The 27975-nt window shown below is 45.4% G+C and overlaps 2 protein-coding genes and 1 long non-coding RNA gene across 12 annotated transcripts in view; 1 reads left to right on the top strand and 2 right to left on the bottom strand.

Moving 5' to 3' along the window:
• The window catches only part of epb41l4b (erythrocyte membrane protein band 4.1 like 4B), a 52600-nt gene extending 45010 nt beyond the window's left edge, over positions 1–7590 (bottom strand). For 3 of the 7 annotated variants that reach the window (XM_064325897.1, XM_064326084.1, XM_064325996.1), the window contains exon 1: positions 6748–7588. In XM_064325897.1, the coding sequence (XP_064181967.1) occupies positions 6748–6993 (246 nt within the window). In that variant the 5' untranslated portion in view covers positions 6994–7588. Of the gene's footprint in view, positions 1–6325; positions 6563–6747 lie in introns of those variants that run through there. The other 4 variants (XM_064325720.1, XM_064325811.1, XM_064325641.1 and 1 more) reach the window with 3 other exon arrangements.
• Positions 7591–9969: 2379 nt separating this feature from the next.
• ptpn3 (protein tyrosine phosphatase non-receptor type 3) overlaps positions 9970–27975 on the bottom strand; it is a 55864-nt gene continuing 37858 nt past the window's right edge. For 3 of the 4 annotated variants that reach the window (XM_064325351.1, XM_064325267.1, XM_064325516.1), the window contains 8 exons: positions 26715–26896; positions 25470–25560; positions 25200–25264; positions 24699–24863; positions 23010–23138; positions 12355–12500; positions 11655–11790; positions 9970–11090 (listed from right to left, as the gene is read on the bottom strand). In XM_064325351.1, coding sequence (XP_064181421.1) covers positions 10944–11090; positions 11655–11790; positions 12355–12500; positions 23010–23138; positions 24699–24863; positions 25200–25264; positions 25470–25560; positions 26715–26896 — 1061 coding nt within the window. In that variant the 3' untranslated portion in view covers positions 9970–10943. Of the gene's footprint in view, positions 11091–11654; positions 11791–12354; positions 12501–20250; positions 20489–23009; positions 23139–24698; positions 24864–25199; positions 25265–25469; positions 25561–26714; positions 26897–27975 lie in introns of those variants that run through there. The other variant, XM_064325433.1, reaches the window with a different exon arrangement.
• Positions 27264–27711, top strand: LOC135250203 (uncharacterized). The gene is made up of 4 exons (XR_010328879.1): positions 27264–27327; positions 27363–27456; positions 27493–27586; positions 27623–27711. It is a non-coding gene; the product is annotated as an uncharacterized LOC135250203 (long non-coding RNA).

Raw genomic sequence — 27975 nt, 5'->3', positions numbered from 1 at the left:
TTATCCAGAGCGACTTACACAACTTTTTACATTGTATCCATTTATACAGCTGGATATATACTGAAGCAATTTCGGTGAAGTACCTTGCTCAAGGGTACAACGGCAGTGTCCTACCCGGGAATCGAACCTGCGACCTTTTGGTTACAAGCCCAGTTCCTTACCCACTGTGCTACACTCCGTCACCCTGCAGCCCCCCGGCTGAGCTGCGCAGTCACTCTGCAGTCCCCCAGCTGAGCTGCGCAGTCACTCTGAAGACCCCCAGCTGAGCTGTGCAGTCAATCTCCGGACCCCCAGCCAAGCTGCGCAGTCAATCACCGGACCCCCAGCTGAGCTGTGCAGTCAATCTCCGGACCCCCAGCCAAGCTGCGCAGTCATTCTGCAGCCCCCCAGCTGAGCTGTGCAGTCAATCTGCGGACCCCCAAACGAGCTGTGCAGTCATTCTGCAGCCCCCCAGCTGAGCTGCGCAGTTGCTCTGCAGCCCCCCAGCCGAGCTGCGCAGTCACTCTGCAGCCCCCCGGCTGAGCTGCGCAGTCACTCTGCACCCCCCGGCTGAGCTGCGCAGTCACTCTTCAGCCCCCCCAGCTGAGCTGCACAGTTGCTCTGCAGCCCCCTGGCTGAGCTGAGCAGTCGCTCTGCAGCCCCCCGCCTGAGCTGCGCAGTCACTCTGCAGACCCCCAGCTGAGCTGCGCAGTCACTCTGCAGACCCACAGCTGAGCTGCGCAGTCACTCTGCAGACCCTCAGCTGAGCTGCGCTGTCACTCTGCAGACACCCAGCCGAGCTGCGCAGCTGATGCAGACAATCAGTCAGCACTGTTATGTGAGGAAATGGGGAAACCCAGCCAACTGAAACCCCCCCCCCCCCGCCCCGCCTTCCAAGAGACACAATTAGGCCTGGCCCCACGGGACAGCTGGCCACAGTCAGCCCTGGCACACACTAGGCGGATGCCCAGGCATGAGCAGCACACCACTGCCCTGCAAACACACTGCCAACTGCCAGCCTGAACATATCTACCACACGCCACATACCAACATACCAGCTCTGCCCCCTCAAACACACATCTACCACATGCCACATACCAACATACCAGCTCTGTCCCCTCAAACACACATCTACCACATGCCACATACCAACATACCAGCTCTGCCCCCTCAAAACATATCTACCACACACCACTCACAAAGATTTCTGCCACACACCACTCACAAAGATATCTACCACACACCACTCACAAACGTATCTACCACACACCACTCACAAACATATCTGCCACACACCACTCACAAAGATTTCTACCACACACCACTCACAAAGATATCTGCCACACACCACTCACAAAGATATCTGCCACACACCACTCACAAACGTATCTACCACACACCACTCACAAACATATCTGCCACACACCACTCACAAACATATCTGCCACACACCACTCACAAACATATCTGCCACACACCACTCACAAACATATCTGCCACACACCACTCACAAAGATATCTACCACACACCACTCACAAAGATATCTGCCACACACCACTCACAAACAGATCTACCACACACCACTCACAAAGATATCTGCCACACACCACTCAAACATACCTGCCACATGCCATGCACAAACATATCTGCCACACACCACTCACAAACATATCTACCACACACCACTCACAAACAGATCTGCCACACACCACTCACAAACATATCTACCACACACCACTCACAAACAGATCTGCCACACACCACTCACAAACAGATCTGCCACACGCCACTCACACACAGATCTGCCACAGGCCACTCACAAACAGATCTGCCACACGCCACTCACAAACAGATCTGCCACACGCCACTCACAAACAGATCTGCCACACGCCACTCACAAACAGATCTGCCACACGCCACTCACAAACAGATCTGCCACAAGCCATGCACAAATACACCACGGGCTGTTTTTACAGCTCGACAGGGAGAACATGAGGCGGGTGGGGCGGCTGCCTGGTTCCCAGCAGGAACAGAAGGTGAGTACATGGGAACAGCGCCACCTGCCTGTGCCCCTGATAAGATGGGTCCAGATGGCCGGAAGCACGGGAGGCCAAGCAGGGTGAGGTGTGTTCCACACACTGAGGGGGGGTTCCTATATGGGGGGGGGGGGGTGGGGGGTTCCTGTACGAGAGGGGTTTCTGTACGCATTTACCTTCAGAGGCGGCCAAAGCCTCCTTCGCTGTGCACATTTTCATCACTGTTACGCACTGTGCTTACACTCACACACACACAGCGCTTACACTCACACACACACAGCGCTTACACACACAGACACACACACTGCGTTTATACTCACACACACACACAGCGCATACACTCACACACTCACACTGCGCTTACACTCACACACACTGTGCTTACACTCACTCACACACACCACACACACACACAGCGCTTACACTCTCACACACACACAGACTGCTCTTACACACACACACACAGCGCTTACACACACACACACACACAGCGCTTACACTCACACACACAGCAGACACCGCCAAAGCACAGTGATATACACTCAGCACAAACACAGAGAGATTAAATACTAGCAGTGTAACAAGGTCATAAATCTGGGCCTAAATTCATACTCCTCTGTCACATACAGAGATGCACAGACACACAGGGTACAGCACGCACACACAGCACACGTACATATATATTTAATACATATATTTGAATAAATAAATAAATAAAGAGATATAAAATCTGATCATGATCATATTTCCAGTGGTCCAATGTTGTCGTGTGTGGTCAATGGTTAGAGTGTAGGTTTTTCCAAAAGTAAATGATTCACGTCTGAAAATTTGTTAAAATAGTTTCTCAAAAGCGGAATCATTCTGGATATTAATCATATCTCTTCTTATCCTCTTTATCTATGCTCACGGGGCAGAATTTAAACAACAAATATCAATTTTATTATTAATCCATTAATTAATTACATTGCGTAATTATAATTACTTAATTCAAATTAGATGGCTATGGAGACACCTGGTGGACAAATAGCAGAATACCTCTCAAGAAACAAGGCTGAGGAAAACTCATCGGCCCTTGTCATACTGTAGCTACCTGTAGTTACAAAGGCTGGCAAGTTACTTGTAGTCATAGATTATGCTGCATGTGGTAACTGCCAGTCATGTAACCAGACAGAGTGCCTTGAAACACTGTGGGAGCAGCACTGACTGCAGCAGTGATAGGCCAGGAATGTTCAGCACAGCCAAATTCACCACAGGCCAGTATCCATTTGAAGCTTAATTTTTGCCAACATCGAAAAATCCTCATAAAAAAGGTAGACAAAAAATCTAAGGTTTTGTGGGGGGTGATTTCAAAAAGACACAGCAGAAAGCCTAATCACATGACACAGAAGCAAAGGGAAGAGACGCAGTTTGTGTGTTATAAACACAGGAGGCTGGATGGCTAAGCTAGCTGCTACAATCAGCCTGTTCGGCTCCTAATATCTAACAGGGTCTGCAATATCCAGAGCATTGAAACAGAATGCTCTGTCTGCTGATAAAAACACACCGATTTTTGTGAATTAAGTTTTCCACTAGCCACTGCTGTTCAAAGCTGGGAATGTTAAAAGAGTGATTTATCCCTTTAAGATAAAATGTTTACCTTTGTGATGATTAAACTGGTTTCATAAATCAGAGTCTGATCATGAACTCATCTGACAGGACTGAAGGGAATTCTTCAGCAGGGATAAGATGAGTTCCAAGCGTGTGTTCAGCCTTAGTGATGCCCACAAGCTGCCACAAGCTCCCACAAGCTGCCACCAGCACTGGGTGAAGCGCTGCCAATAGTTCCCCAAACACAAATTTCAAATTAAAAGCAACATGAAGCATGTGGTAAATAAGAGTCTGGTCACATGCTTGTTACCTTTAATAAGATATGGCCCTGCATTCAAATCCAGAACTGACCTGTATTTGCGGGAAAAATAAACTAAAAGTTCACTTTTTTGCTGCTATTAGCAGTAGGGTGAATGTCTGCAACAACAACAACAAAAAACACAAGGAAGGATCCTTTCACATTGCCCTGGAATGTTAAAATGAGTATTACTAAAAAAAACTTCAATTTCAAACTGCCTCTGATGGGACTGCACTACTATGCAGTTCTGGCTGGCTGCACTGACAGTCTGTAAAAATGAATGTGTTTTGTTCAGAGATACCTTTCCCAGGGCAATACAAAAGGACCCTACTTAGGCTCGGTTTAGTTGTTTCCTCACGATCCATCGCTGAGCTCATTGAAAGTCAGCAGCATTGTAATAGAAATATCATTAGCAGGCGAGACAAGCCAACCTAGTGACATCACAATTACCAACCTAGTGACATTACAATGGAGCTTGTTCCAATACGGCTGTGCTCCAGTGCTAGTAGCTGCAAAAAAGGGAACTTTATTTTCCTAGCAAATATGGTTCAATTTCAGATCTAAATGCAGGGCCATATCTTATCTAAGCTAAAAGCAAATTAACCAGAGTCATATTACGAAGAGCTTCAGGTCACCTTTAAATCAGTTTTTCTGCCCATGCATGCGTCTCGCTGACTGCATGTAATATATCAATTGACAAATATATGACTGACAAATCTTAATTTTCCCATAGAATACTGCTGGAAGGCAGAAAAGCAGAAAAGCAGTGTGGGGACTCTTTAAATACACAAATACACAGTAGAAACACTTGCTAGACCTCATTGGTAAGGGCGGGGGGGATCATTCTGAAAAATCATGAAAGCTAACACACCTAAGGGGGGGTACAGTGTGCAGTGTACATGAAGCTTCAATCAAACAACAATGAAGCTTCAATCAAACAACATGAAAATGTCATATTCTGCTCGTAATTTCTTCAGTAACCGAATATATTAATCAGATTTTTATTTAAATTTTTTTTTTAAATCAGGTACAACTGCAGACTGCAGGTGTATTGCTGGTGAAACTGTTATACTGTGGTCTGATCTAGAAGCTATGCAGCATTTGTGTCGCCAGCATCTGTGTACACAGAAAATTAAGGGTTGGATAAAAAGCATCAGTGTACTGAAGCCGTGCAGCTTGGACTCACATGCTGTTCTGGGGTATGAGCTCAGCTCTAACCAGATAAGCACTTAGATTAGGACTATTTAAGAGCCACAAGCTACAGTCAGGTATGCATGGTACCTGATCTATGAGAAACCAGCTTGAACCTGTCAAACAAACAAGGGAAACATCCCAGTGAGGGAGGGGCAGGACAGTCAGTCCGTCAGTCAGCCCCCCCCCCCAACACACACACACCAATGTGCCGCGAGGTTTTAACGACAGTGAAGTTTCCTGGCCCTCCATAGTGGGTGGAGACAGAATGTGCTTTCACTTCCTGGTTTTTACAATAAATCAAAATGTAGCCCGTATGTGCCCCTCAGCAACACTCAGTGATTGATTCAAAGCACTGAGTCATTGACAGCATATGGTAGTCCCCCCCCCCCCCCCCATTTCTGGTTCCTATCAGAACATTAATGGGTTGGATTTACATCACTTCCCCTCTGAACCAAGGTTATAAAAACTGCCCCCTGACTGGGAATAAGCAACACTCGTGTATTATTCTGTGATCCACATTAAAGGCACTGTACCTAAGACATCTTTTGGCAGGCAGAATATTCATTGTGTTTGTAATGTCTGCTGATTGGTGCGTTGGCTACCTTAAAAGTTTCCCGGTGACTCATTTTCACAAATTTTCCAATAGGGGAATTTAATTTTAACTTCGAAGCAATATAACGTGATAAACCACATTAGAAAATAAGGTACAACTAAAATAGCGGTGTAATATTTGCGTTTGCGGTGAAATTGCACGAGACAGGCCTGTGGACAGTGCCCGCGGAAACCCTTTCACTTCAACTTCTGATCAGGAAGTCAAAGGTCCGTGCTGACGTTTCAGTGCCTTGGTGAAATAACCGGGTAAAATGTTAGTCTCACCGATCGAAATCAAAATAAATGTTAAAATAAACGTATCAACACATGAAAACGCTGGAGATTACATTACATTTACATTTCGGCATTCCTCAAAGGGAATCACATGAGGATTAGGGAGAATTGGAAATTAATTACAATGCTTTCAATTTCCCAAGCAGGAAATTTGGGTGCATTAAATCTTATGGTTTCCACAGCACCAAAAATAAAGCTACACTATCTACTTATGTGGATATAAACCGTAAATTCACCCATATATAACCACCATATCAACAAAAGTAGCCTAAACGTCTTTACCGATTTCCCGAATGTATCCAGTTATGATAATAGCTAGGCTATGCCATGCCAGCGTTAACTTACCTAATCAACCAGATCACACAAAGCGAACAGCAGCCTGCAGAGCTGCTATACTACCACTACGAGATTGAACTATTGTAATTAGATTATTAAAGATAAACACCAAAATCCCAAATCAACAAGTCATAAATGAATACACCATTCCCGCCACTATAGCTCAAACTGAGTGTAAGGGGGACGTGTAATGTGGACAAATTTGTACCATCCGTCGACGTGAAGCAGTAACGCAAATACTTGAAGCCATCCGAAGTTTGCAACCAATCTGCACTGTACCCATGCGCTCTTAAATGCACACACGCAATGGATTCACCTCCAGAACAGACAGGTATGTACATCAAACCTTTGTAAGACAACCATTGTTAATCAACACAAGAGCTTTCGGTGCGCTTTAAAAACACTGGGCGCAAAGAAATCCAAAAACTCACCGGGAGATCTACGTTGACATCCGATCCGTCCAGCAGCAGAACTCTGCAGGTTATTATGGACTTGGCGTTTCCCGCAGCGGGAATATGTACCACCGCTCCTCCGGTCACCACGGCGGGGGCATGAACGACCTGCTGTTGGTGTGCTTGTAGTGCGGAGAAACCTCCGCCTCTCCCGTCTCGCTCGTCCGACATGTGAAATCGTCTCATTGACCGTCTGCTGAATGTCCGTCGCAGAAAACCCATCATTTTTTTGTTTACTGTTTTTTTTGTACCGTCTTTCCACAAGACCGGAGTCCGCAATACTTAACGAAAGCGAACCAGGACCAGATATCAGTTAAATCCTCACTGGCAACACCTTAAGAGGAAGTAACACAGCTGTTACGTTGACACTTCACCGTGACACCGAAAAGCAGTAATACTGTGGCGTGTTCGCTAAGACACGATCGAGAAAGAAACACTAATATTCCAAAACTCCCGTCTTCAGCAACCAAGTTTTTTTCCTAATATTCAACCGCCATTCGTAAAAAGTATGTGGTGAGAATTCCTTTGCAAGTTGACTGAAATTCTCCGCACCTGCCGCTGGCTGCTGTGACACTGATTGATAATCTCAGTGCGGCGATTCGAGCGATCTATTCCCCCCAGTCTTGTTTCACCCCAAAATAAGGTCCCGCAATTCGGGAGCGGGCAGGTTTCAGTCATACATACGTTCGTGTGCTGGTTCGTATTTTCTTTCCTTCGGTCTCAACCGAAACTGATGCACCTCACAGGTAAGTCAACCAGAGTAACTGGACAAACAGCATGCTTTGCGCCTGCGTAAAACAAACACTGGAATCAGAGCAACTTTCCGCTGTTTGGGTACTAGCGCCATCGGCTGGTACGAATTTATTATTATTATTATTATTATTATTATTATTATTATTATTATTAATAATAATACGTTTCCTTGCAGTGTTTTAGTCGTATGCAACTATATCATTTAAAACCGTGAAAAATCTACACCCCATCCACATTAAATAGGCTACTTGCCAATAACAGTTCACAACAATGCTTTTAACCGTCATATTCTTATATGGGCAGATCACTTAAAAGTGTTATTGTAGTCGAGGTCAACTACAAAATTCCATATCTTAAACAGGCTGCATTTTTAATCCAAATGTTCAGCTCATAGATAATAGCATTCAATGGAATCAGTGAAACCAGGGTAGTCTGGATAGAGATGGCCTCAACATGGGCCATGAACCTTTAGCAAGCGAATGGAGAACAATACTGCAACTCTGCCAAATGCAACCACACTCACCAAACAAGTTAAAAAAAATCTAATGAATATATTTTTATTTTTTGTGGCATTTTCCGGATTAAAAGCACAGCATACGTTCCCCAGTATGTGCAGCCTGGCTCCTGGTTCCATGGGTGTGCAGTGCCCTGGAATTTCTGCTGCGGGAGCCGTCAGGTCAGTTAACTTTAATATATTAGACTCCTTTAATGGAAGTGAGGTCTTGGGTGCTGTGCTTTTCACCAAACAGACTCATATTCTAATGAATAAAGCGAAAGCACTGTGACAGAACATGGATAGCTTGTACAAATGAAGCAGTGCTGCAGAAAAATGTAAGTTATGCAGGTTAGCAGATTAATATGCTGATTGATATGGAACGGAGACCCACGGGGGATTTATTTATAGGTTATATTTCCACTCCAGCTAATGGCTGCACAGAGCCAACAGGCTTGATAATACCTAACTTCTTACCCCTGAGATCACGTCTCTGCAGAACACAAGAGAGGCAAACTTAAAAATATTCAGGTGCAGAGGCCACATTCACATCACTGTTATTGTTCAAGCAGGGAAATCAAACTGCTGATTGCACTCATAAAAGTTAATTTGTTTTGGGAAAAGCAGGTATTTTCATAGTGATGCACATTTAATATAGCACCAAAACTGCAAATGTACTTCTGTAGTTAGGTGCTGGATGTATGGTCAGAAAAGAAGAGGAGGAAGGAGATGAAGATTGAGTTGTGTGTGCTTTTTTGATAAAGACATTAGCTAGAACTGCAGACTGCACGTGTGTTTTTATACTATTTTACCCATACATGATATTAGGAGGTGTACAGAGTATACAGCAGATTAGAGTGAGCAGGTAGAGCAGGTTAGAGTAGAGTGAGTAGGTAGAGCAGGTTAGAGTAGAGTGAGTAGGTAGAGCAGGTTAGAGTAGAGTGAGCAGGTAGAGCAGGTTAGCGTAGAGTGAGCAGATTAGAGTAGAGTGAGCAGGTAGAGCAGGTTAGAGTAGAGTGAGCGGGTAGAGCAGGTTAGAGTGAGCAGGTAGAGCAGGTTAGAGTAGAGTGAGCAGGTAGAGCAGGTTAGAGTAGAGTGAACAGGTAGAGCAGGTTAGAGCAGAGTGAGCAGGTAGAGCAGGTTAGAGTAGAGTGAGCAGGTATAGCAGGTTAGAGCAGAGTGAGCAGGTAGAGCAGGTTAGAGCAGAGTGAGCACGTAGAGCAGATTAGAGTAGAGTGAGCAGGTAGAGCAGGTTAGAGCAGAGTAAGCAGGTAGAGCAGGTTAGAGCAGAGTGAGCAGGTATAGCAGGTTAGAGCAGAGTGAGCACGTAGAGCAGATTAGAGTAGAGTGAGCACGTAGAGCAGGTTAGAGCAGAGTGAGCACGTAGAGCAGGTTAGAGTCGAGTGAGCAGGTATAGCAGGTTAGAGCAGAGTGAGCAGGTATAGCAGGTTAGAGCAGAGTGAGCACGTAGAGCAGATTAGAGTAGAGTGAGCACGTAGAGCAGATTAGAGTAGAGTGAGCACGTAGAGCAGGTTAGAGTAGAGTGAGCACGTAGAGCAGGTTAGAGTAGAGTAAGCAGGTAGAGCAGGTTAGAGTAGAGTGAGCAGGTAGAGCAGGTTAGAGTAGAGTGAGCAGGTTAGAGTAGAGTGAGCACGTAGAGCAGGTTAGAGTCGAGTGAGCAGGTTAGAGTAGAGTGAGCACGTAGAGCAGGTTAGAGTAGAGTAAACAGGTAAAGCAGGTTAGAGTAGAGTGAGCAGGTAGAGCAGGTTAGAGTAAGCAGGTAAAGCAGGCTAGAGTAGAGTGAGCGGGTAGAGCAGGTTAGAGTAGAGTGAGCGGGTAGAGCAGGTTAGAGTAGAGTAAACAGGTAAAGCAGGTTGAGATTCTTGAGAACAGAATCTTCATTTTGGCTTTTAAAAATGTGCTAAATAAAGAATAACAACTGAACTAGCCAGAAGTGTGAGAGGAATGATTTAATTTTTTTAATTAAGGGTCTAATGATTCTGTATATGGTTACAGTTGTGTAGTTTTTATTGTGTAAGGATCAACTTATTCTTGTCTGGGTTCATATTGGTACAGTAGAGAAGTGTTCATTGCATCCAATTCACTCACATGGTAGTGACAGTTCATAAAGTGGACATGGAATTATTTGAAAAAAAATATTAGCTAAAGTATATTCATAACAGAGAGAAGAATTTATAAAATGGGAAAATATTCTAAACACATAAATAATACATATACATATAAAATTATGAAAAACATGACCATTATTACAAGTTTCCATAAATATCCCTGGTCATAAAGACTTATGTTTCATTTTTCATGGTCATAGTACCACAGGTAAATAACACAACTTTTCAAAAAGCCAGTCTGTCCTATAAAACCAAACTGTATATGCAGAATATAAACTATCATTTATTTTCAGAAATAATATTATTTTATAATAGATGATAAAGCATGTGTGTATATTCATGGTAACAGCTAAATTAATCAGGCCTCTTAATTTCCCATGAGGCCATGGGGCCCCTGTGCATTACTCACTGTCCTGATGTCTGAGCTGAGAAGGTCTGTGGCAGGTGCCGTATATATAAAGCTACTATTCGCCCTGATTCTACAAAGAGAAGCCATAGTATTACCCATAATCCCACTGTGAAGCACAAGTGTGTCAACAGGCCTGCACACTCCACACCCCAATAATCTGCTACGTGAAGATGATCCAGGATGATCCGATACCTGAAGAGGATCCTTGATGATCCAGTACTTGAAGAGGATCCCCGATGGTCCGGTACTTGAAGAGGATCCCTGACAATCTGGTACCTGAAGAGGATCCCTGATGATCCAGTACTTGAAGAGGATCCCTGATGATTCAGTACATGAAGAGGAGCCCGGATGATCCGGTATGTGAAGAGGACCCCAGATGCAGAGGTGCCTGTCAGCAGTCAGGTGGGGCATCTGGGGGACCTGCGTAGACCTGCGAGGGAACCCTCCTCCCCTGGGGCTCGCTGTCAGCCTGAGGGGTACCCTGCTTTTTCTCCTGGTACACCCTGAAGATGGCTTCACACACAAAACGGAACTGGCTCTGAAACACAGCCACACCCCATGTCAGTACTCTCTGACAGTCTTCCTTTCCCTCTACCCTGCACTTCCAAGCAAAAGTGGACTGATTTCTATTCAAAAAAGATTGTGTATAAGTGGAGGCAGTTTCAGAATAAAATGTGCACCATTCAGTAACATGCAGGCATTTGAGATTTTAAAATAGCACAACGAAACAACCTGCAAAGAAATAATGCAGAATTTCATTATCTGTAATGTGGATTTGCGTATATTGTACACTAAGAAGATTTAAATAATAAACTGCACGTAATGTGTGAGAAGAGATTTGTATCCCTATTCATAACATGTTCTACACCCATTTCAGTCAGCCTGAAAGGTAGTTTTTCCACTGTTAGGTTATCTTAAGTGAGTCTGACCAGTATTCATAGCATTACATATCCATGGCAACATACCACAATATGGGGTCACATTGGGTGCCCCCCCCCCGGTATGGCAGTGGTATCTAATCACTCATTATTGTTGTTTTCTTCATAAGCAGGCCCTGGCCGAGTGTGAAAGTGATAAATGAAACGACGGAGAGGCACTTCACTGCTGTTTGCACCATCATTGCCCGTTGGTCCCGCAGTCTCCTAAGGATTTCCAGGGGGTACACTGGCTGATCTTTCTCAATTAGCTCCATTGCCGTTTCCATGGTGATAAGTACACCAGTTCGTCCAATCCCAGCACTGCAAAAAAATAATAAATTCTAAAAGGTTCCTGGGTCAAACCCTTCTGTACACCACAGGTAGTATACAGGTGCTATACTCTGGAAAGTGCCATATAGTATTGCATAAGTATAACACATGCTTCAGAGTATACCATATGCTTCTGAGTATGTTCAGTTACTGAGCACTTAGAAGCATGTGATATATTCTGAAGAATGTGCTGAGTATAGAACATGCTTCCGAGTACAGGACATGCTCCAGAGTATGCCACATACTTCAGAATATAGCACATAGTTCAGACTATAGCACATGTGTCAGAGTACAGCACACACTTCAGAATATCATATGCTTCAGAATATAGCACATGCTTCAGAGTATGGCACATGCAGTTCAGGGTGTTTTTGAAAGCAATGGAGCTGAATTGGTTCTGTCAGTAATGTTTTACAATGGGTGGCAGATTGGACAGATGTCAACTAAAGCTGCAGCACCGTAAGACACAATTAACTTGGAGACGGAAGCTGAGGACGGGTAGGTAGGGTAGGTGTGCAGAGAGCTACAGGTACTGGGGGTCACCTCAGCGCTTACCTGCAGTGCACGATCAGCGGCTCGGAGTGGCTCCTCTTATTCCGCACAAAGCTGACGAAGTCCAGGAAGTCGCAGGGGTCCTCTGGGACTCCATGGTCTGGCCAGGCTACATACTGCAGATGAGCTACTGAACGCTCCTCCCCCTTCTGCATGAGAGAGACTCTGACTGAGACTCCGTCCATTTCTGCCTCAGAGATTCTGACTGAGACTCCGCCCATTTCTGCATGACATAGATTCTGACTGAGACTCCGTCCATTTCTGCCTCAGAGATTCTGACTGAGACTCTGCCCATTTCTGAATGAAGATTCTGACTGAGACTCTGCCCATTTCTGCCTCAAAGATTCTGACCGTGACTCTGCCCATTTCTGAATGAGAGATTCTGACTGAGACTGCACCCATTTCTGCATGAGAGATTCTGACACTGTGTGTGTGAGATGCTAAGACTCCGCCCTTCTCTGTGTGTGAGAGATGCTGAGACTCCGCCCTTCTCTGTGTGAGAGATGCTGAGACTCCGCCCTTCTGTGTGAGAGGTGCTGAGACTCCGCCCTTCTCTGTGTGTGAGAGATGCTGAGGCTCCGCCCTTCTCTGTGTGTGAGAGGTGCTGAGGCTCCGCCCTTCTCTGTGTGTGAGAGGTGCTGAGACTCCGCCCTTCTCTGTGTGTGAGAGATGCTGAGACTCCGCCCTTCTCTGTGTGTGAGAGGTGCTGAGGCTCCGCCCTTCTCTGTGTGTGAGAGGTGCTGAGACTCCGCCCTTCTCTGTGTGTGAGAGGTGCTGAGACTCCGCCCTTCTCTGTGTGTGAGAGGTGCTGAGACTCCGCTCTTCTCTGTGTGAGAGGTGCTGAGACTCCGCTCTTCTCTGTGTGTGACAGGGATGCTGACCCTGCCCCTTCTTTCCCAGGGGAATAATCTCATGTATAATCTTCAGGTTAAAATTGGGAACCCTGAGTTTGGTTTTGAAATTCCAATATGGCCTCATGCTCAGTGTGTCTACAGTAGCAGTGCTTCATCTGGGATAAAGAACTGAACCATTTATGCCCATTATGCCCAAAAATAAATGAGTGCACAGACCCAGGAAATAGGCTAATCTGAGTTTATTATCAGTAATTATGAATCACTCTGAACTACTTGTGCTGCTTCAGACTGAGCAGCAGATCCTATACGCCCAGCCACATTCAGTGCAACCTGCACATTCTCATTGGTCACTGAATAAGCCAGAGCAGTCTCATTGGTCATTGAATAAGCCTATGCATTCTCATTGGTTATTGAATAATCCTGTGCACGGAGTAAGCCTGTGGACTGAGTTAGACTGTGGACTGAGTTAGACTATGCACTGAGTAAGACTGTGCACTGCGTTAGACTATGCACTGAATTAGACTGCACTGAGTAAGACTGTGCACTGAGTTAGACTGCACTGAGTTAGACTGTGCACTGAGTTAGACTATGCACTGAGTAAGACTGTGCACTGAGTTAGACTATGCACTGAGTAAGACTGTGCACTGAGTTACACTGCATTGAGTTACACTGTGCATTGAGTAAGACTGTGCACTGAGTAAGACTGCACTGAGTTAGACTGTGCACTGAGTTAGACTGCACTGAGTTAGACTGTGCACTCAGTTAGACTATGCACTGAGTAAGCCTGTGCACTGAATAAGAATGTGCATTGAGTTAGACTACACTGAGTAAGCCTGTGCACTGAATAAGAATGTGCATTGAGTTAGACTACACTGACTTAGACTGTGCACTGAGTAAGACTGCACTGAGTTAGACTGTGCACTGAGTAAGACTGCACTGAGTTAGACTGTGCACTCAGTTAGACTATGCACTGAGTAAGCCTGTGCACTGAATAAGAATGTGCACTGAGTTAGACTGCACTGAGTAAGCCTGTGCACTGAATAAGAATGTGCATTGAGTTAGACTACACTGACTTAGACTGTGCACTGATTAAGACTGCACTGAGTTAGACTGCACTGAGTAAGACTGCACCGAGTTAGACTGTGCACTGAGTAAGACTGCACTGAGTTAGACTGTGCACTGAGTAAGACTGCACTGAGTTAGACTGTGCACTGAGTTAGACTGAACTGCACTGTGCACTGAGTTAGACTGTGCACTGAGTTATACTGCACTGAGTTAGACTGTGCATTGAGTATGACTGCACTGAGTTAGAATGTGCACTCAGTTAGACTATGTACTGAGTAAGCCTTTGCACTGAATAAGAATGTGCATTGAGTTAGACTACACTGAGTTACACTGTGCACTGAGTTAGACTGCACACTGAGTTAGATTGTGCACTGAATAGGACTGTGTCCTTCCTGCTGTAACAAATTGGAGGATTCAGTTACCCACAGGGGAAGGACAGAGAACAGATGGACTGTGTATGTGCGTGTGTGTGTGTGCATGTGCGTCTGCATGTGCATGTTCGTGCTGAGTGTGCACGTGCATAAACAGAGAGTAGTAGGTGCTGGTATGTGCATTTGCATGCGTGTGTGGGTACGTCTCTATGGAGGTGCGTATCTGTGAGTGTAGACATGGACTCTTCTCTTCTCTGATCATTTAAGGGCAGCTGGTACAATGCTGTGGCAAGCTAACACCGTGAGCAGCGGGAAGCAGTGTGATCTATTGAGAAATCAGAATCTTAATTCTGTCCCAAAATGTCAGCTTGTGAGGGCCATCTGCAGCAGGTGATATGCAGAGTTGCTCACAAACGTTTGTCCTGGTTTTCATACGAGGGTGCCAGAAGTACAGACCTGTGTGCATGAAAGTTCCTGACCATAACCTGCATGCATCCCTGCTACATCTATTCTATACAGTATAACACAGCCTTAGGCGCATCCCTGCTACATCTGCTTTACTCTATACAGTATAACATAGGTTTCCATTTGGATTTAATAGTCCAGGGCAGAACTATGAAATGCTGTATGAGATTTGTAGCAGTAATGTATGGATTAACATAGAAGGTTTATGCACAATCTATTTGTTACTTGGAAGAATAATAACTGCTGTTCAAATTATCATAATTACAGTCCCATACTGTAGGGCTAGAAAATGTCAAAAGTGCACACTTAAGTTTTTGTTGTGGAGAACTTTAAAAACATGGTTCTGCACAGTTCTACATGGTTCTGCTCAGTTCTACATAGGTCTGCTCAGTTCTACATGGTTCTGCACAGTTATGCATGGTTCCACACAGTCCTACATGGTTCTACATGGTTCTACATGCTTCTGCACAGTTATGCATGGTTCTGCACAGTTCTACACAGTTCTGCATGGTTCTATATAGTTCTGCATGGTTCTGCACGGTTCTGCATGCTTCTGCACCGTTCTGCATGGTTCTGCACAGTTCTGCATGGTTTTCTATAGTTCTGCATGGTTCTGCACAGTTATGCATGGTTCTCTATAGTTCTCCATGGCTCTGCACAGTTCTGCATGGTTCTGCACAATTCTGCATGTTCTGCACAGTTCTGCATGGTTCTGCACAGTACTACACAGGTCTGCGTGGTTCTGCACTGTTCTGCACAGTTATACACAATTCTGCACAGTTCTGCATGGTTCTCTATAGTTGGTTGTGGATGGTCTGCGTACTTTTCCACGCTAACATTGCTTTTGTTTAATGCAACCAGATTTTCAAAAGTTCAATGATGAGACACTTTTCAAATTTTGTATTAAATAATTGCATAATTGCAGTTAAATACTGTATTAATAAATCTTTCACTGGGTATTCAGTAACCATATCTGTAGAGAATACAATGATAACTGCTACAGTAACTGCTGGCAATGTGCCCATGTGTGGAGCTGTACTATGTTCAGATCTTTACATTTGTTTAGAAGTGCATTCTACCGACAACATCCTCGCGTGATTTAGAGAAGATCAAGGAACCCTGAAGGGCCCACAGCCCGTGGTTCTGCCACACGGCAGGGAGCAGCCCACAGGGCAGGGAGCAGCCCACACGGCAGGGAGCAGCCCACAGGGCGGGGAGCAGCCCACACGGCTGGGAGCAGCCCACAGGGCAGGTAGGAGCCCACAGGGTGGGGAGCAGCCCACAGGGTGGGGAGCAGCCCACAGGGCAGGTATAAGCCCACAGGGCGGGGAGCAGCCCACACGGCTGGGAGCAGCCCACAGGGAAGGTAGGAGCCCACAGGGTGGGTAGGAGCCCACAGGGTGGGGAGCAGCCCACAGGGCAGGTATAAGCCCACAGGGCGGGGAGCAGCCCACATGGCTGGGAGCAGCTCACAGGGTGGGGAGCAGCCCACACGGTGGGTAGCAGCCCACAGGGCGGTTAGCAGCCCGCGATTCTGCCCCACACACACACACAAAACAGACTGATGACTCAGCAGAACCCATACTCACCATAGCAACAGCCTTACTCATTCTGAAAACATCCCTGCTCAGTGAGGAGACGCAGGCCCAATAATAAATATTCTCAAATTCCCTAACTGTCAGCATCCGCTGCTAACATGGTGCACAAGTCATATGCCGCATAATTATACAAGCTATACAGAAATACTGAATATACACAGTGTCCTTCAAATGTATGGGAACAGTAGAGGGAAATTTGTTATTTTTGATATGTACTTATGGCACTTGAATTTCAAAAGATGAATATGAGACAAAAGTACTAGCAATCAGTATTTATGTGTGTATACGTTTTACCATTTTACAGAAACAGCTGTTTTTGTGTTACATTACAGGCATTTAGCAGACGCTCTTATCCAGAGCGACGTACAACAAGTGCAAGTGTTGAGCCCTCCATTTCAGCTGTACAAAAATAAGTTAACTTGAAAGTCAATCAAAGCAATAGTCTAATATTTGGTTGTACAGCCCTTAAATGCAATAACTGCACCAAGTCTATGACCCAGTGACATCATCAATCCTTTGGTGTCTTCTTTGGAAATGCCTTTCCAGGCCTTCACTGCAGCTGCTTCCAGCTGATCTTTCTTTCAGGGTTTATCTTCAGTCTCTTCTTCAGCAAGTGAAATGTCGGGCCGATACGATTTAAATCAGGTGGCTGACATGGCCAGTTCCACGTGTTTCCATTGGTGAATGCTTTTGTTGCATAAGCAGTGTGTTTGGGGTCATTATCTTGCTGGAGGATGAAACACCAGCCAATGAGGTTGGAGAAACTTCTTTGTTCATAGCCAGTCTGTACTCTTCCATATTCATCCCACTGATGCCATCCTCTGTTACATTATCAATAAAGATGAGTGAGACCAGTTCCAGAAGCAGCCATACATGCCCAAGCCATGACGCTACTTCCTCCGTATTTCACAGATGAAGGGGGTGCTTTAGATTATGCCTCTTGCTGAGTAGCCTCCATAATTCTGCTCTCAGAGACTTCTGCGTATGATGGCTACGATATTCACCCCTGCCCTCTGGAGACTGCTGGTGATGTCACTGACCATAGTTTAAGGGTTTTTCTTCACAGCTCTTAGTTTGTCTGTCATCAACTGCAGTTGTCCTCTTTGGCCGACCTGTACGGTGTTTATTTTTAGTCCACCAGTGGTTTCATTCTTTTTCAAGACTTTTGCTGTACTTGATAAACCCCATTTCTGTGCTATTCTTCTTAATGAATGCACTAAATAAGCCTGTGCACTGAGTTAGACTGCACTGAGTTAGACTGTGCACTGAATAAGCATGCGCACTGAGTTAGACTGTGCACTGAATAAGCCTGTGCACTGAGTTAGACTGCACTGAGTAAGCATGTGCACTGAGTTAGACTGCACTGAATAAGAAAGTGCACTGAGTTAGACTGTGCACAGAATAAGCCTGTGCACTGAGTTAGACTGTGCACTGAATAAGCCTGTGCACTGAGTTAGACTATGCACTGAATAAGCCTGTGCACTGAATAAGAACGTGCACTGAGTTAGACTGTGCACTGAATAAGCCTGTGCACTGAATAAGAACATGCACTGAATTAGACTCAGCTCACTGAGTTAGACTGCACTGAGTTAGACTGCGCTGAATAAGCCTGTGCACTGAATAAGAACATGCACTGAATTAGACTCAGCTCACTGAGTTAGACTGCACTGAGTTAGACTGTGTACTGAGTTAGACTGTGCACTGAATAAGAACGTGCACTGAATTAGACTGCACTGAGTTAGACTGTGCACTGAATAAGCCTGTGCACTGAGTTAGACTGCACTGAATAAGAACGTGCACTGAGTTAGACTGTGCACTGAGTAAGCCTGTGCACTGAATAAGAACGTGCACCGAGTTAGACTGCACTGAGTAAGCCTGTGCACTGAGTTAGACTGTGCACTGAATAAGAACATGCACTGAGTTAGACTCAGCTCACTGAGTTAGACTGCACTGAGTTAGACTGTGCACTGAATAAGCCTGTGCACTGAGTTAGACTGTGCACTGCATAAGCCTGTGTACTGAGTTAGACTGCACTGAGTAAGACTGTGCACTGAATAAGAACGTGCACTGAGTTAGACTCAGCTCACAGGTTAGTTGTTTTTCAGCCATAGTTAGTCCTCTGGTCTTTGTGATGTTGTATGCCTCAGACTCCAAATGCAATCTCCACAGATGAAAACAAAGACCAAGACTAGTCACTCACTGCTCTTTTGTGTGTGAACAATCCATGCAAAAGGAAACACCTGAGTGACAGTTAGCGCCTGTCAGTCAATCAAATGGGGGAACCCAACACAAAAACAGCTGTTTCTGTAAAATGGTAAAACATGTATGCATGTAAATACCATTAAGTGAAAGCTGTCTGTACTTTTGTCTCATATTCATTCTTTGATCTCAAATTCAAAAGCCTTAGGTGCACAGCAAAAATAACACATTTCACATGAAATTTCCAATGGGGCATATTTTACAGAGAGAGGTGTGTCTGTAAATAAGTGGGGCATGTTTTGCATAGACAGGTGTGTCTGTAAATGAGTGGGGCATGTTTTGCATAGACAGGTGTGTCTGTAAATGAGTGCGGCATGTTTTGCATAGACAGGTGTGTCTGTAAATGTATGGGGCATGTTTTGCATAGACAGGTGTGTCTGTAAATGAGTGGGGCATGTTTTGCATATACAGGTGTGTCTGTAAATGTATGGGGCACGTTTTGCATAGACAGGTGTGTCTGTAAATGAGTGCTGCATGTTTTGCATAGACAGGTGTGTCTGTAAATAAGTGGGACATATTTTGCATAGACAGGTGTGTCTGTAAATGAGTGCGGCATGTTTTGCATAGACAGGTGTGTCTGTAAATGAGTGCAGCATGTTTTGCATAGACAGGTGTGTCTGTAAATGTATAGGGTACGTTTTGCATAGACAGGTGTGTCTGTAAATGAGTGGGGCATGTTTTGCATAGACAGGTGTGTCTGTAAATGTATGGGGCACGTTTTGCATAGACAGGTGTGTCTGTAAATGAGTGCGGCATGTTTTGCATAGACAGGTGTGTCTGTAAATGTATGGGGCACGTTTTGCATAGACAGGTGTGTCTGTAAATGAGTGGGGCATGTTTTGCATAGACAGGTGTGTCTGTAAATGTATGGGGCTCGTTTTGCATAGACAGGTGTGTCTGTAAATGAGTGGGGTACGTTTTGCATAAACAGGTGTGTCTGTAAATGAGTGGGGCATGTTTTGCATAGACAGGTGTGTCTGTAAATGAGTGCGGCATGTTTTGCATAGACAGGTGTGTCTGTAAATGTATGCGGCACGTTTTGCATAGACAGGTGTGTCTGTAAATGAGTGGGGCATGTTTTGCATAGACAGGTGTGTCTGTAAATGTATGGGGCACGTTTTGCATAGACAGGTGTGTCTGTAAATGAGTGGGGTACGTTTTGCATAGACAGGTGTGTCTGTAAATGAGTGGGGCAAGTTATAGTCAGGTGCGTCTGTAAATGAATAGGGCAGATTTTAGACAGACACATGTGTCCGTAAATGAAAAGACAGATTTTAAACCAGAAGGTGCCTATAGCAGATTGGCCTTCATTTTCATGTTATGATATTCTATGCATCATATGGAGAAGTCTTCAAATGTAATGTTGCCTGGAGCCAGACATACATTCAGGTGAATCACACAAGTAAGGCAGGATGCCTTCTACACCATCAGAGGCGCTGCCGCTGAACCCCATTCATGCATGAGCACGATCTCCATGTTCCGTTCTTCTGTTTTATGGTGACCTTCATGTCTGTAGCTCTGCAAGCTGATGAGGAAGAGGAACGTTTCTGCAATCTCATTCACTGTACGTGAATTCAGCCTCTGTGTCTGCAGCCAGAAAGCCGTAAGCTCATCTTATCCCCTGAGGTGATGTCGTATTTACATGCATAAGAGAGCCAAAGACCTTTAGCAAAACACAGCCTAACACTCTAGAGGCCAGGGCCCAGACAAAACAAACCGCATCACTGATGCCCAGCCATTTTAATAGAGCCCACAGACTACTGACGCCCAGCCATTTTAATAGAGCCCACAGACTACTGACGCCCAGCCATTTTAATAGAGCCCACAGACTACTGACGCCCAGCCATTTTAATAGAGCCCACAGACTACTGATGCCCAGCCATTTTAATAGAGCCCACAGACTACTGACGCCCAGCCATTTTAATAGAGCCCACAGACTACTGATGCCCAGCCATTTTAATAGAGCCCACAGACTACTGATGCCCAGCCATTTTAACAGAGCCCACAGACTACTGACGCCCAGTCATTTTAATAGAGCCCACAGACTACTGATGCCCAGCCATTTTAATAGAGCCCACAGACTATTGATGCTCAGCCATTTTAATAGAGCCCATAGACTACTGATGCCCAGCCATTTTAATAGAGCCCAGAGACTACTGATGCCCAGCCATTTTAATGGAACTTGGAGATTACTGATAGGAAGCCATTTTAAAAGAACATGTTGCGTCTGGTCAGTGAGCTTTTTAATATTGAGCTTTGTAAATTGTGTATGTCCTATTATTAGAGTTCTGTCTGCAAACTTGAAAAATAGGGCACTGATCCCTCAGTGTGTCTCCAAGTATTTATTAATTAATTAATTAATTAATTAATTAATTAATTAAATAAACAAACAGACAGACAAACTGTGGCTTCATCTCAAATTAATCCTGGACACGCATATTAGTGTTTGTCTTGTTGCACTACAGCCAACAATACATGTTTCACAAAATTCATTTCCTTCAGACACAATTTTTCATTTTAAGTTTGAAACAGTATGAAATTTCATTTTTGAAGTTTTGTTCTTTTTCTCAATGAGAAATCATGACAGTTTTGTGAAAGCATTATAATCACATTATACTTCTGAGATCCAACACATGAATATGACCATTTATCTATTAGTTATTTCTCAAAAAAAAAACAAGTTAGTGTATTTTCTAACTTATTCATTGAGTGTAAGATATTTACGGTTTTAATCATATAGAAATCTAAGAATGAAAATGTTCTCAAGTAAGCAGAAACAGATCATGACTAGTAGTACAGGCTTGCTATCTAATATTCATTATGACCGACAAGGAATTTCTTAACTTACTGTCTGAATTTTGTATCATAAGTATTAGGATTTAATATAATTATTAAGCGGATTTATTAATATGTGAATTGCTGTGTGTGACAAAAGTATACGTGGACAAGTGGTGCATTTAGTTATTTACAGAAAGTCATAATAATAATAATAACACAGAAATGACCTGTAATTAGATCCAGGGAAATGATGATATGAGGACATCTTAGAGAATACTGGTAGAAGTGAGGACATTATAGCTGAACATGTCCTCCCATCTTCCCCAGGCCCCATCCACACCCCAACCCATGTGTCTACATCTACACTGATTTAATTGTGTGCGTGTGTGTTTCTGTGCATGTGTGTGCGTGTGTGGTTCTGTGTGTGTGTGTGTGTTTCTGTGTGTGTGTGTGTGTTTCTGTGTATGTGTGTTTGTGTGCGTGTTTGTGTGCGTGTGTTTCTGTGCATGTGTGTGTTTCTGTGTGTGTGTGTGTGTGTGTGCGCGCGTGTGTTTGTGTGTGTGTGTGCGTGCGTGTGTTTCTGTGCATGTGTGTGTGTGTGCGCGTGCGTGTTTGTGTACGTGTGTTTCTGTACGCGCGTGTGTGTGTGTGCGTGCATGTGTGTCTGCGTGTGAATGTGTGTGTGTGTCTGTGTTTGTGTGTGGGTGTGTGTGTGTTTGTGTGTGTGTGTGTGTGTGTGTGTTTCCGTGTGTGTGTATGTGTGTGCGTGTGTGTGTTTGTGTGTGTGTGTGTGTGTGCGCATGTGTGTGTGTGTGTGTGTGTGTGCACGTGCGTGTGTGTGTTTCTGTGTGTACGTGTGTGTTTCTGTGTGTGTACGTGTGTGTTTATGTGTGTGTGGTGCGTGTGTTTCTGTGTATGCATGTGCGTGTGTGTGTGTGCGTGTTGTGTACGTGTGTTTCTGTACGCGCGTGTGTGTGTGTGCGTGCATGTGTGTCTGCGTGTGAATGTGTGTGTGTGTCTGTGTTTGTGTGTGGGTGTGTGTGTGTTTGTGTGTGTGTGTGTGTGTGTGTTTCCGTGTGTGTGTGTATGTGTGTGCGTGTGTGTGTTTGTGTGTGTGTGTGTGTGTGCGCATGTGTGTGTGTGTGTGTGTGTGTCTGTGTGTGTGTGCGTGTGTGTGTTTATGTGTGTGTGTGTGTGTGTGTGTGTGTGTGTGTGTGCGTGTGTGCGTGTGTGTGTTTGTGTTTGTGTGCGTGTGTGTGTTTGTGTACCTCCACATTGGTTAGTGTGAGCTCCCGGAACACATAGGCCAAGTTGCAGTCCTCTGAATGGCAGCAGACCTGCAGGTTCCCATAAGTCCGCACGTCTGGGGGGTCGGGCCAGTACTGGTGGCATTTCGGCTGAAACCAAACACGCCGTCAGTCACGTGACATTCCTCTTACATAAGTGCATTCATTCTCTAAAGGCTAAAACCATCAAAGCCTAAAAAACCCTTTCTCGCAAGCATATCCATCATATCCTCATATGTATGTATTTATGAATGTGCATATGTATATATGTACGCATGTGCATATGTATGTATGTATGTACGCATGTGCATATATATGTATGTATGTACATATATATGTGCATATATATGTGTGCATGTATGTGTGTATGTACGCATGTGCATATATATGTATGTATATGCGTGTGTACGCATGTGCATATATATGTATGTGCGTGTGTATGTATGTATGTATATGCGTGTGTATGTGCGTGTGTATGTATGTGTGTATGTATGCATTTGCATATATATGTATGTATGTATGTGCGTGTGTATGTATGTATGTATGTGCGTGTGTGTGTATGTATGTATGTGCATATATATGTATGTATGTATGTGCGTGTGTATATATGTATGCGTGTGTGTTTATGTGTGTATGTATGTGTGTGTATGTGCGTGTGTATGTGTGTGTGCGCAGTTCATTCCTCTGAGCATTAGCGTGATGACAGGTAGCTGCTCCAGGAGACGCAGGGAGGTGATGCACTGCGACTGAGGAGCTGTTTCATGCAACGGCCTTTCTCCTCACTCTCTCGCTTTGTTCAACAGGCAGTAAAGATCACCTCTCCCATTCATTCTCATTCCTACATGCGAGACATTCATTTAGCTCATTCAGCTGAAGGACTGAATAAATAATAACAGGGCTCTGCTCTTTGTGAGATGCACAGAGGAATGAAGCTCAGTGTTCAGCTTGCCTGAGCATGGCACCTTTCAGTGTGTGTGTGTGTGTGTGGAGATATCAGCATTTCAGTTTGAAAGGCTTTGTCTGAAATGAAAACAGTTCAGTTTGTGGGGTTCTTGCTGAAATAAAAGCACTTCAGTTTGATTATTATTTGAGAATGTTACTGTTACCTAGCAACAGCCAAGCTGGACCATAGCCGTCGGTGCTGTCACTAGGAGAGCCAACGTCCTTGAGTAAACCTTGAGCCTCATCTCCGACTTTTACTGTGCCCAGATCAACAATCTGATATTCAAATGTGTGTGTGTGTGTGTGTGTGTGTGTGTGTGTGTGTGTGTGTGAGTGTGAGTGTGTGCATTCGTGTGTCTGCATGTGAATGTGTGTGCGTGTGTGTATGTGTGCGTATGTGCGTGCATGTGTGTCTGCGTGTGAATGTGTGTGTGTGTGTGCGTGTGTGTGTGTGCGTGCGTGTGTGAGTGTGTGCATGTGTGTGTGTCTTCTGTGTGCGTGCGTGTGTGTGTGCATGTTTGTGTGTGTGCGTGCGTGTGCGTCTGCGTGCATGTTTTTGTGTGTGTCTGTGTGCGTGTTTGTGTGTGTGTGTGTGTGCGTCCATGCGTGCGTGTGTGTGTGTCTGTGTCTGTGTGTGTGTGTGTGTGCGTGCGTGTGTCTGTGTGCGTGTGTGTGTGTGTGCGTGCGTGTGCGTTTGTGTGCGTGCTTGCGCGAGTGTGTGTAACTCACCCTTCCTCTCTCTGTCAGTGTGGTCAGCATGACGATGACGTGTGCGTGTTGCTCCCACACTGCCTGCCAGAACTGGCTGCAGGTGTGGGGTAGAGGGCCCTGACAGGCCACATACTGCTTCACTGATCCCGCCCACTCCTCCGTCTGCCCCGCCCCAAGATCCATCTGAAACACACAACACCCACACCCGCACCCACCTTAATGAGGCTGGCATTGCACCCACACCCGCACCCACCTTAATGTGACTGGCATTGCACCCACACCCGCACCCACCTTAATGAGGCTGGCATTGTACCCACACCTGCACCCACCTTAATGAGGCTGGCATTGCACCTGCACCTGCACCCACCTTAATGAGGCTGGCATTGCACCTGCACCTGCACCCACCTTAATGAGGCTGGCATTGCACCCGCACCTGCACCCACCTTAATGAGGCTGGCATTGCACCCGCACCTGCACCCACCTTAATGAGGCTGGCATTGCACCCGCACCCGCACCCACCTTAATATGGCTGGCATTGATGTAGTCGTCTTCTCCTTCCTCTAAGACCACTCTGCTGCTGTCATCTGCATGGCAGAAAGACTCCCTGTCAAACTCCTCTCCCCAGAATTAGCCGACAGATAATGAAGATAATTTATTAATAAAGAATAATTTAATAAATAAATCTGACGTGCTTAAGCAGTGGTGGCTTTTATATTACCTAAAGAAAGGGCTCTGAGTTATGATGCATTTGCACAGGACAATGCAGCACAGCCAGAATACACTGCTTACATGGTAATATGTCCTTGTATCTGTTCTTCTCCATATTCTGAGGTAATTTTGCAAAAGACACCGACATGCCAGCCTTCTTCCTGTAAAGTTGCTATTAACAAAAACAGACATACAATAAATAAAAAATAAAAAGACTTTAAAAAAACACCAAGACACTACTCTCTCATAATCCTAAATCACTCCATATTAATAAATCACTCTCCATATTCATAAATGACGCTTCATATTTACAAATGACTCCATACATAAATTATACATTCACAACTAGCAAGATTACATTTGAGCTTACATTAGACATTACATTAGAGATTGCATTAATGTGTGGGCAGTGGGCGGCAGTGTAGTATAATGGCTAAGGAGTTGGTCTTGTAACCTAAAGGTCGCAGGTTTGATTCCCCGGTAGGACACTGCCGCTGTACCCTTTAGCAAGGTACTTAACCTACATTGCTCCAGTATATATCCAGCTGTATAACTGGATACAATGTAAGTTGCTCTGGATAAGAGTGTCTGCTAAATGCCTGTAATGTAATGTAATGCATTACACTGAACATCAAGTAGATTTATACTCCACAGAAACTGCACTGAACTCCAACATTGCTGTTCACACTACACACCAACACTGCTGTTCACACTGCACTGAACCCCAACAATGCTGTTCAGACTGCACTGAACCCCAACACTGCTGTTCACACTGCACTGAACCCCAACACTGCTGTTCACACTGAACCCCAACACTGCTGTTCACACTGCACCCCAAAACTGCTGTTCACACTGCACCCCAACACTGCTGTTCACACTGAACCCCACCACTGCTGTTCACACTGCACCCCAACACTGCTGTTCACATTGAACCCCAACACTGCTGTTCACACTGCACTGAACCCCAACACTGCTGTTCACACTGAACCCCAACACTGCTGTTCACACTGCACCCCAACACTGCTGTTCACACTGCACCCCAAAACTGCTGTTCATACTGAACCCCAACACTGCTGTTCACACTGCACTGAACCCAAACACTGCTGTTCACACTGCACCCCAACACTGCTGTTCACACTGCACCCCAACACTGCTGTTCACACTGCACCCCAACACTACTGTTCACACTGAACCCCAACACTGCTGTTCACACTGCACTGCACCCAAAACTGCTGTTCACTATCTATGAGAATCTATCTCCATTATATTAAACTCATCTTCACTCTTTAGATGGAGTGTCACATAATCTAATGCATGACATCATACCTCAAACTGAGCAAGCAGGGCTCCACCCTGCAGGCCCCTCTTCAGCTGGCTCATGGACTCCTCCAGGGTGCCCCCGCTCTGGCTGGGGGGCAGGATGGTCTCCGCACACGGGCTGGGGGGCAGGATGGGTTCCCCCAGCATTGGAAAGCCCAACTCAAACCCAGGCTGCCGGACACCAACACCTAGAGCAGGAGACGTGCACCCCAACACACACCCCAACACCACAGCACCCACCCCAACACACACCACAAAACACACCCAAACACACACTCCAATACACAGGCAAACACACACCCCAACAGTCGCCCCAACACACATACACACCCCAACATACACAGACATACATGGGCACACACACACACACACACACACAGGTAAATAGTGGTAGGTAGTATGCTCTAGAACATAAGCATGTAACCCTTCTACAAACAAACATACAACCCCTGGAACTGGATATTTGTAAAGATACTGTCATTTGCACACCTGGGTGTGTGTGCAGGTAGGGGTGTATCTGCACACAGGGATGTGTGTACTGGTAGGTGTGTATCTGCACACAGGTAGGGGTGTGTGTGCAGGTAGGAGTGTGTGTACACAGGTAGGGGTGTGTGTACAGGTAGGGGTTAGGGTTAGGTAGGGGAGTGTGTACAGGTAGGGGTGTGTGTACACAGGTAGGGGTGTGTGTACAGTTAGGGGTGTGTGTACTGGTAGGGGTGTGTGTACAGGTAGGGGTGTGTGTACACAGGTAGGGGCGTGTGTACAGGTAGGGGTGTGTACACAGGCAGGGGTGTGTGTACACAGGTAGGGGCGTGTGTACAGGTAGGGGTGTGTACACAGGTAGGGGTGTGTGTACACTGGTAGGGGTGTGTGTACAGGTAGGGGCGTGTGTACAGGTAGGGGCGTGTGTACAGGTAGGGGCGTGTGTACACACGTAGGGGTGTGTGTACACAGGTAGGGGCGTGTGTACAGGTAGGGGTGTGTACACAGGTAGGGGTGTGTGTACTGGTAGGGGTGTGTGTACAGGTAGGGATGTGTGTACTGGTAGGGATGTGTGCACAGGTGGGGGTTAGGGTTAGGTAGGGGAGTGTGTACAGGTAGGGGTGTGTGTACTGGTAGGGGTGTGTGTACACAGGTAGGTGTGTATCTGCACACAGGGATGTGTGTACACAGGTAGGTGTCTATCTGCACACAGGGATGTGTGTACACAGGTAGGTGTGTATCTGCACACAGGGATGTGTGTACACAGGTAGGTGTCTATCTGCAC

The sequence above is a fragment of the Anguilla rostrata genome, chromosome 1, assembly GCF_018555375.3.
Source record: "Anguilla rostrata isolate EN2019 chromosome 1, ASM1855537v3, whole genome shotgun sequence".
Lineage (NCBI taxonomy): Eukaryota > Metazoa > Chordata > Actinopteri > Anguilliformes > Anguillidae > Anguilla > Anguilla rostrata.
Note: the sequence above shows the minus strand (reverse complement) of the source record. Positions and strands in the feature narration are given on the sequence as shown.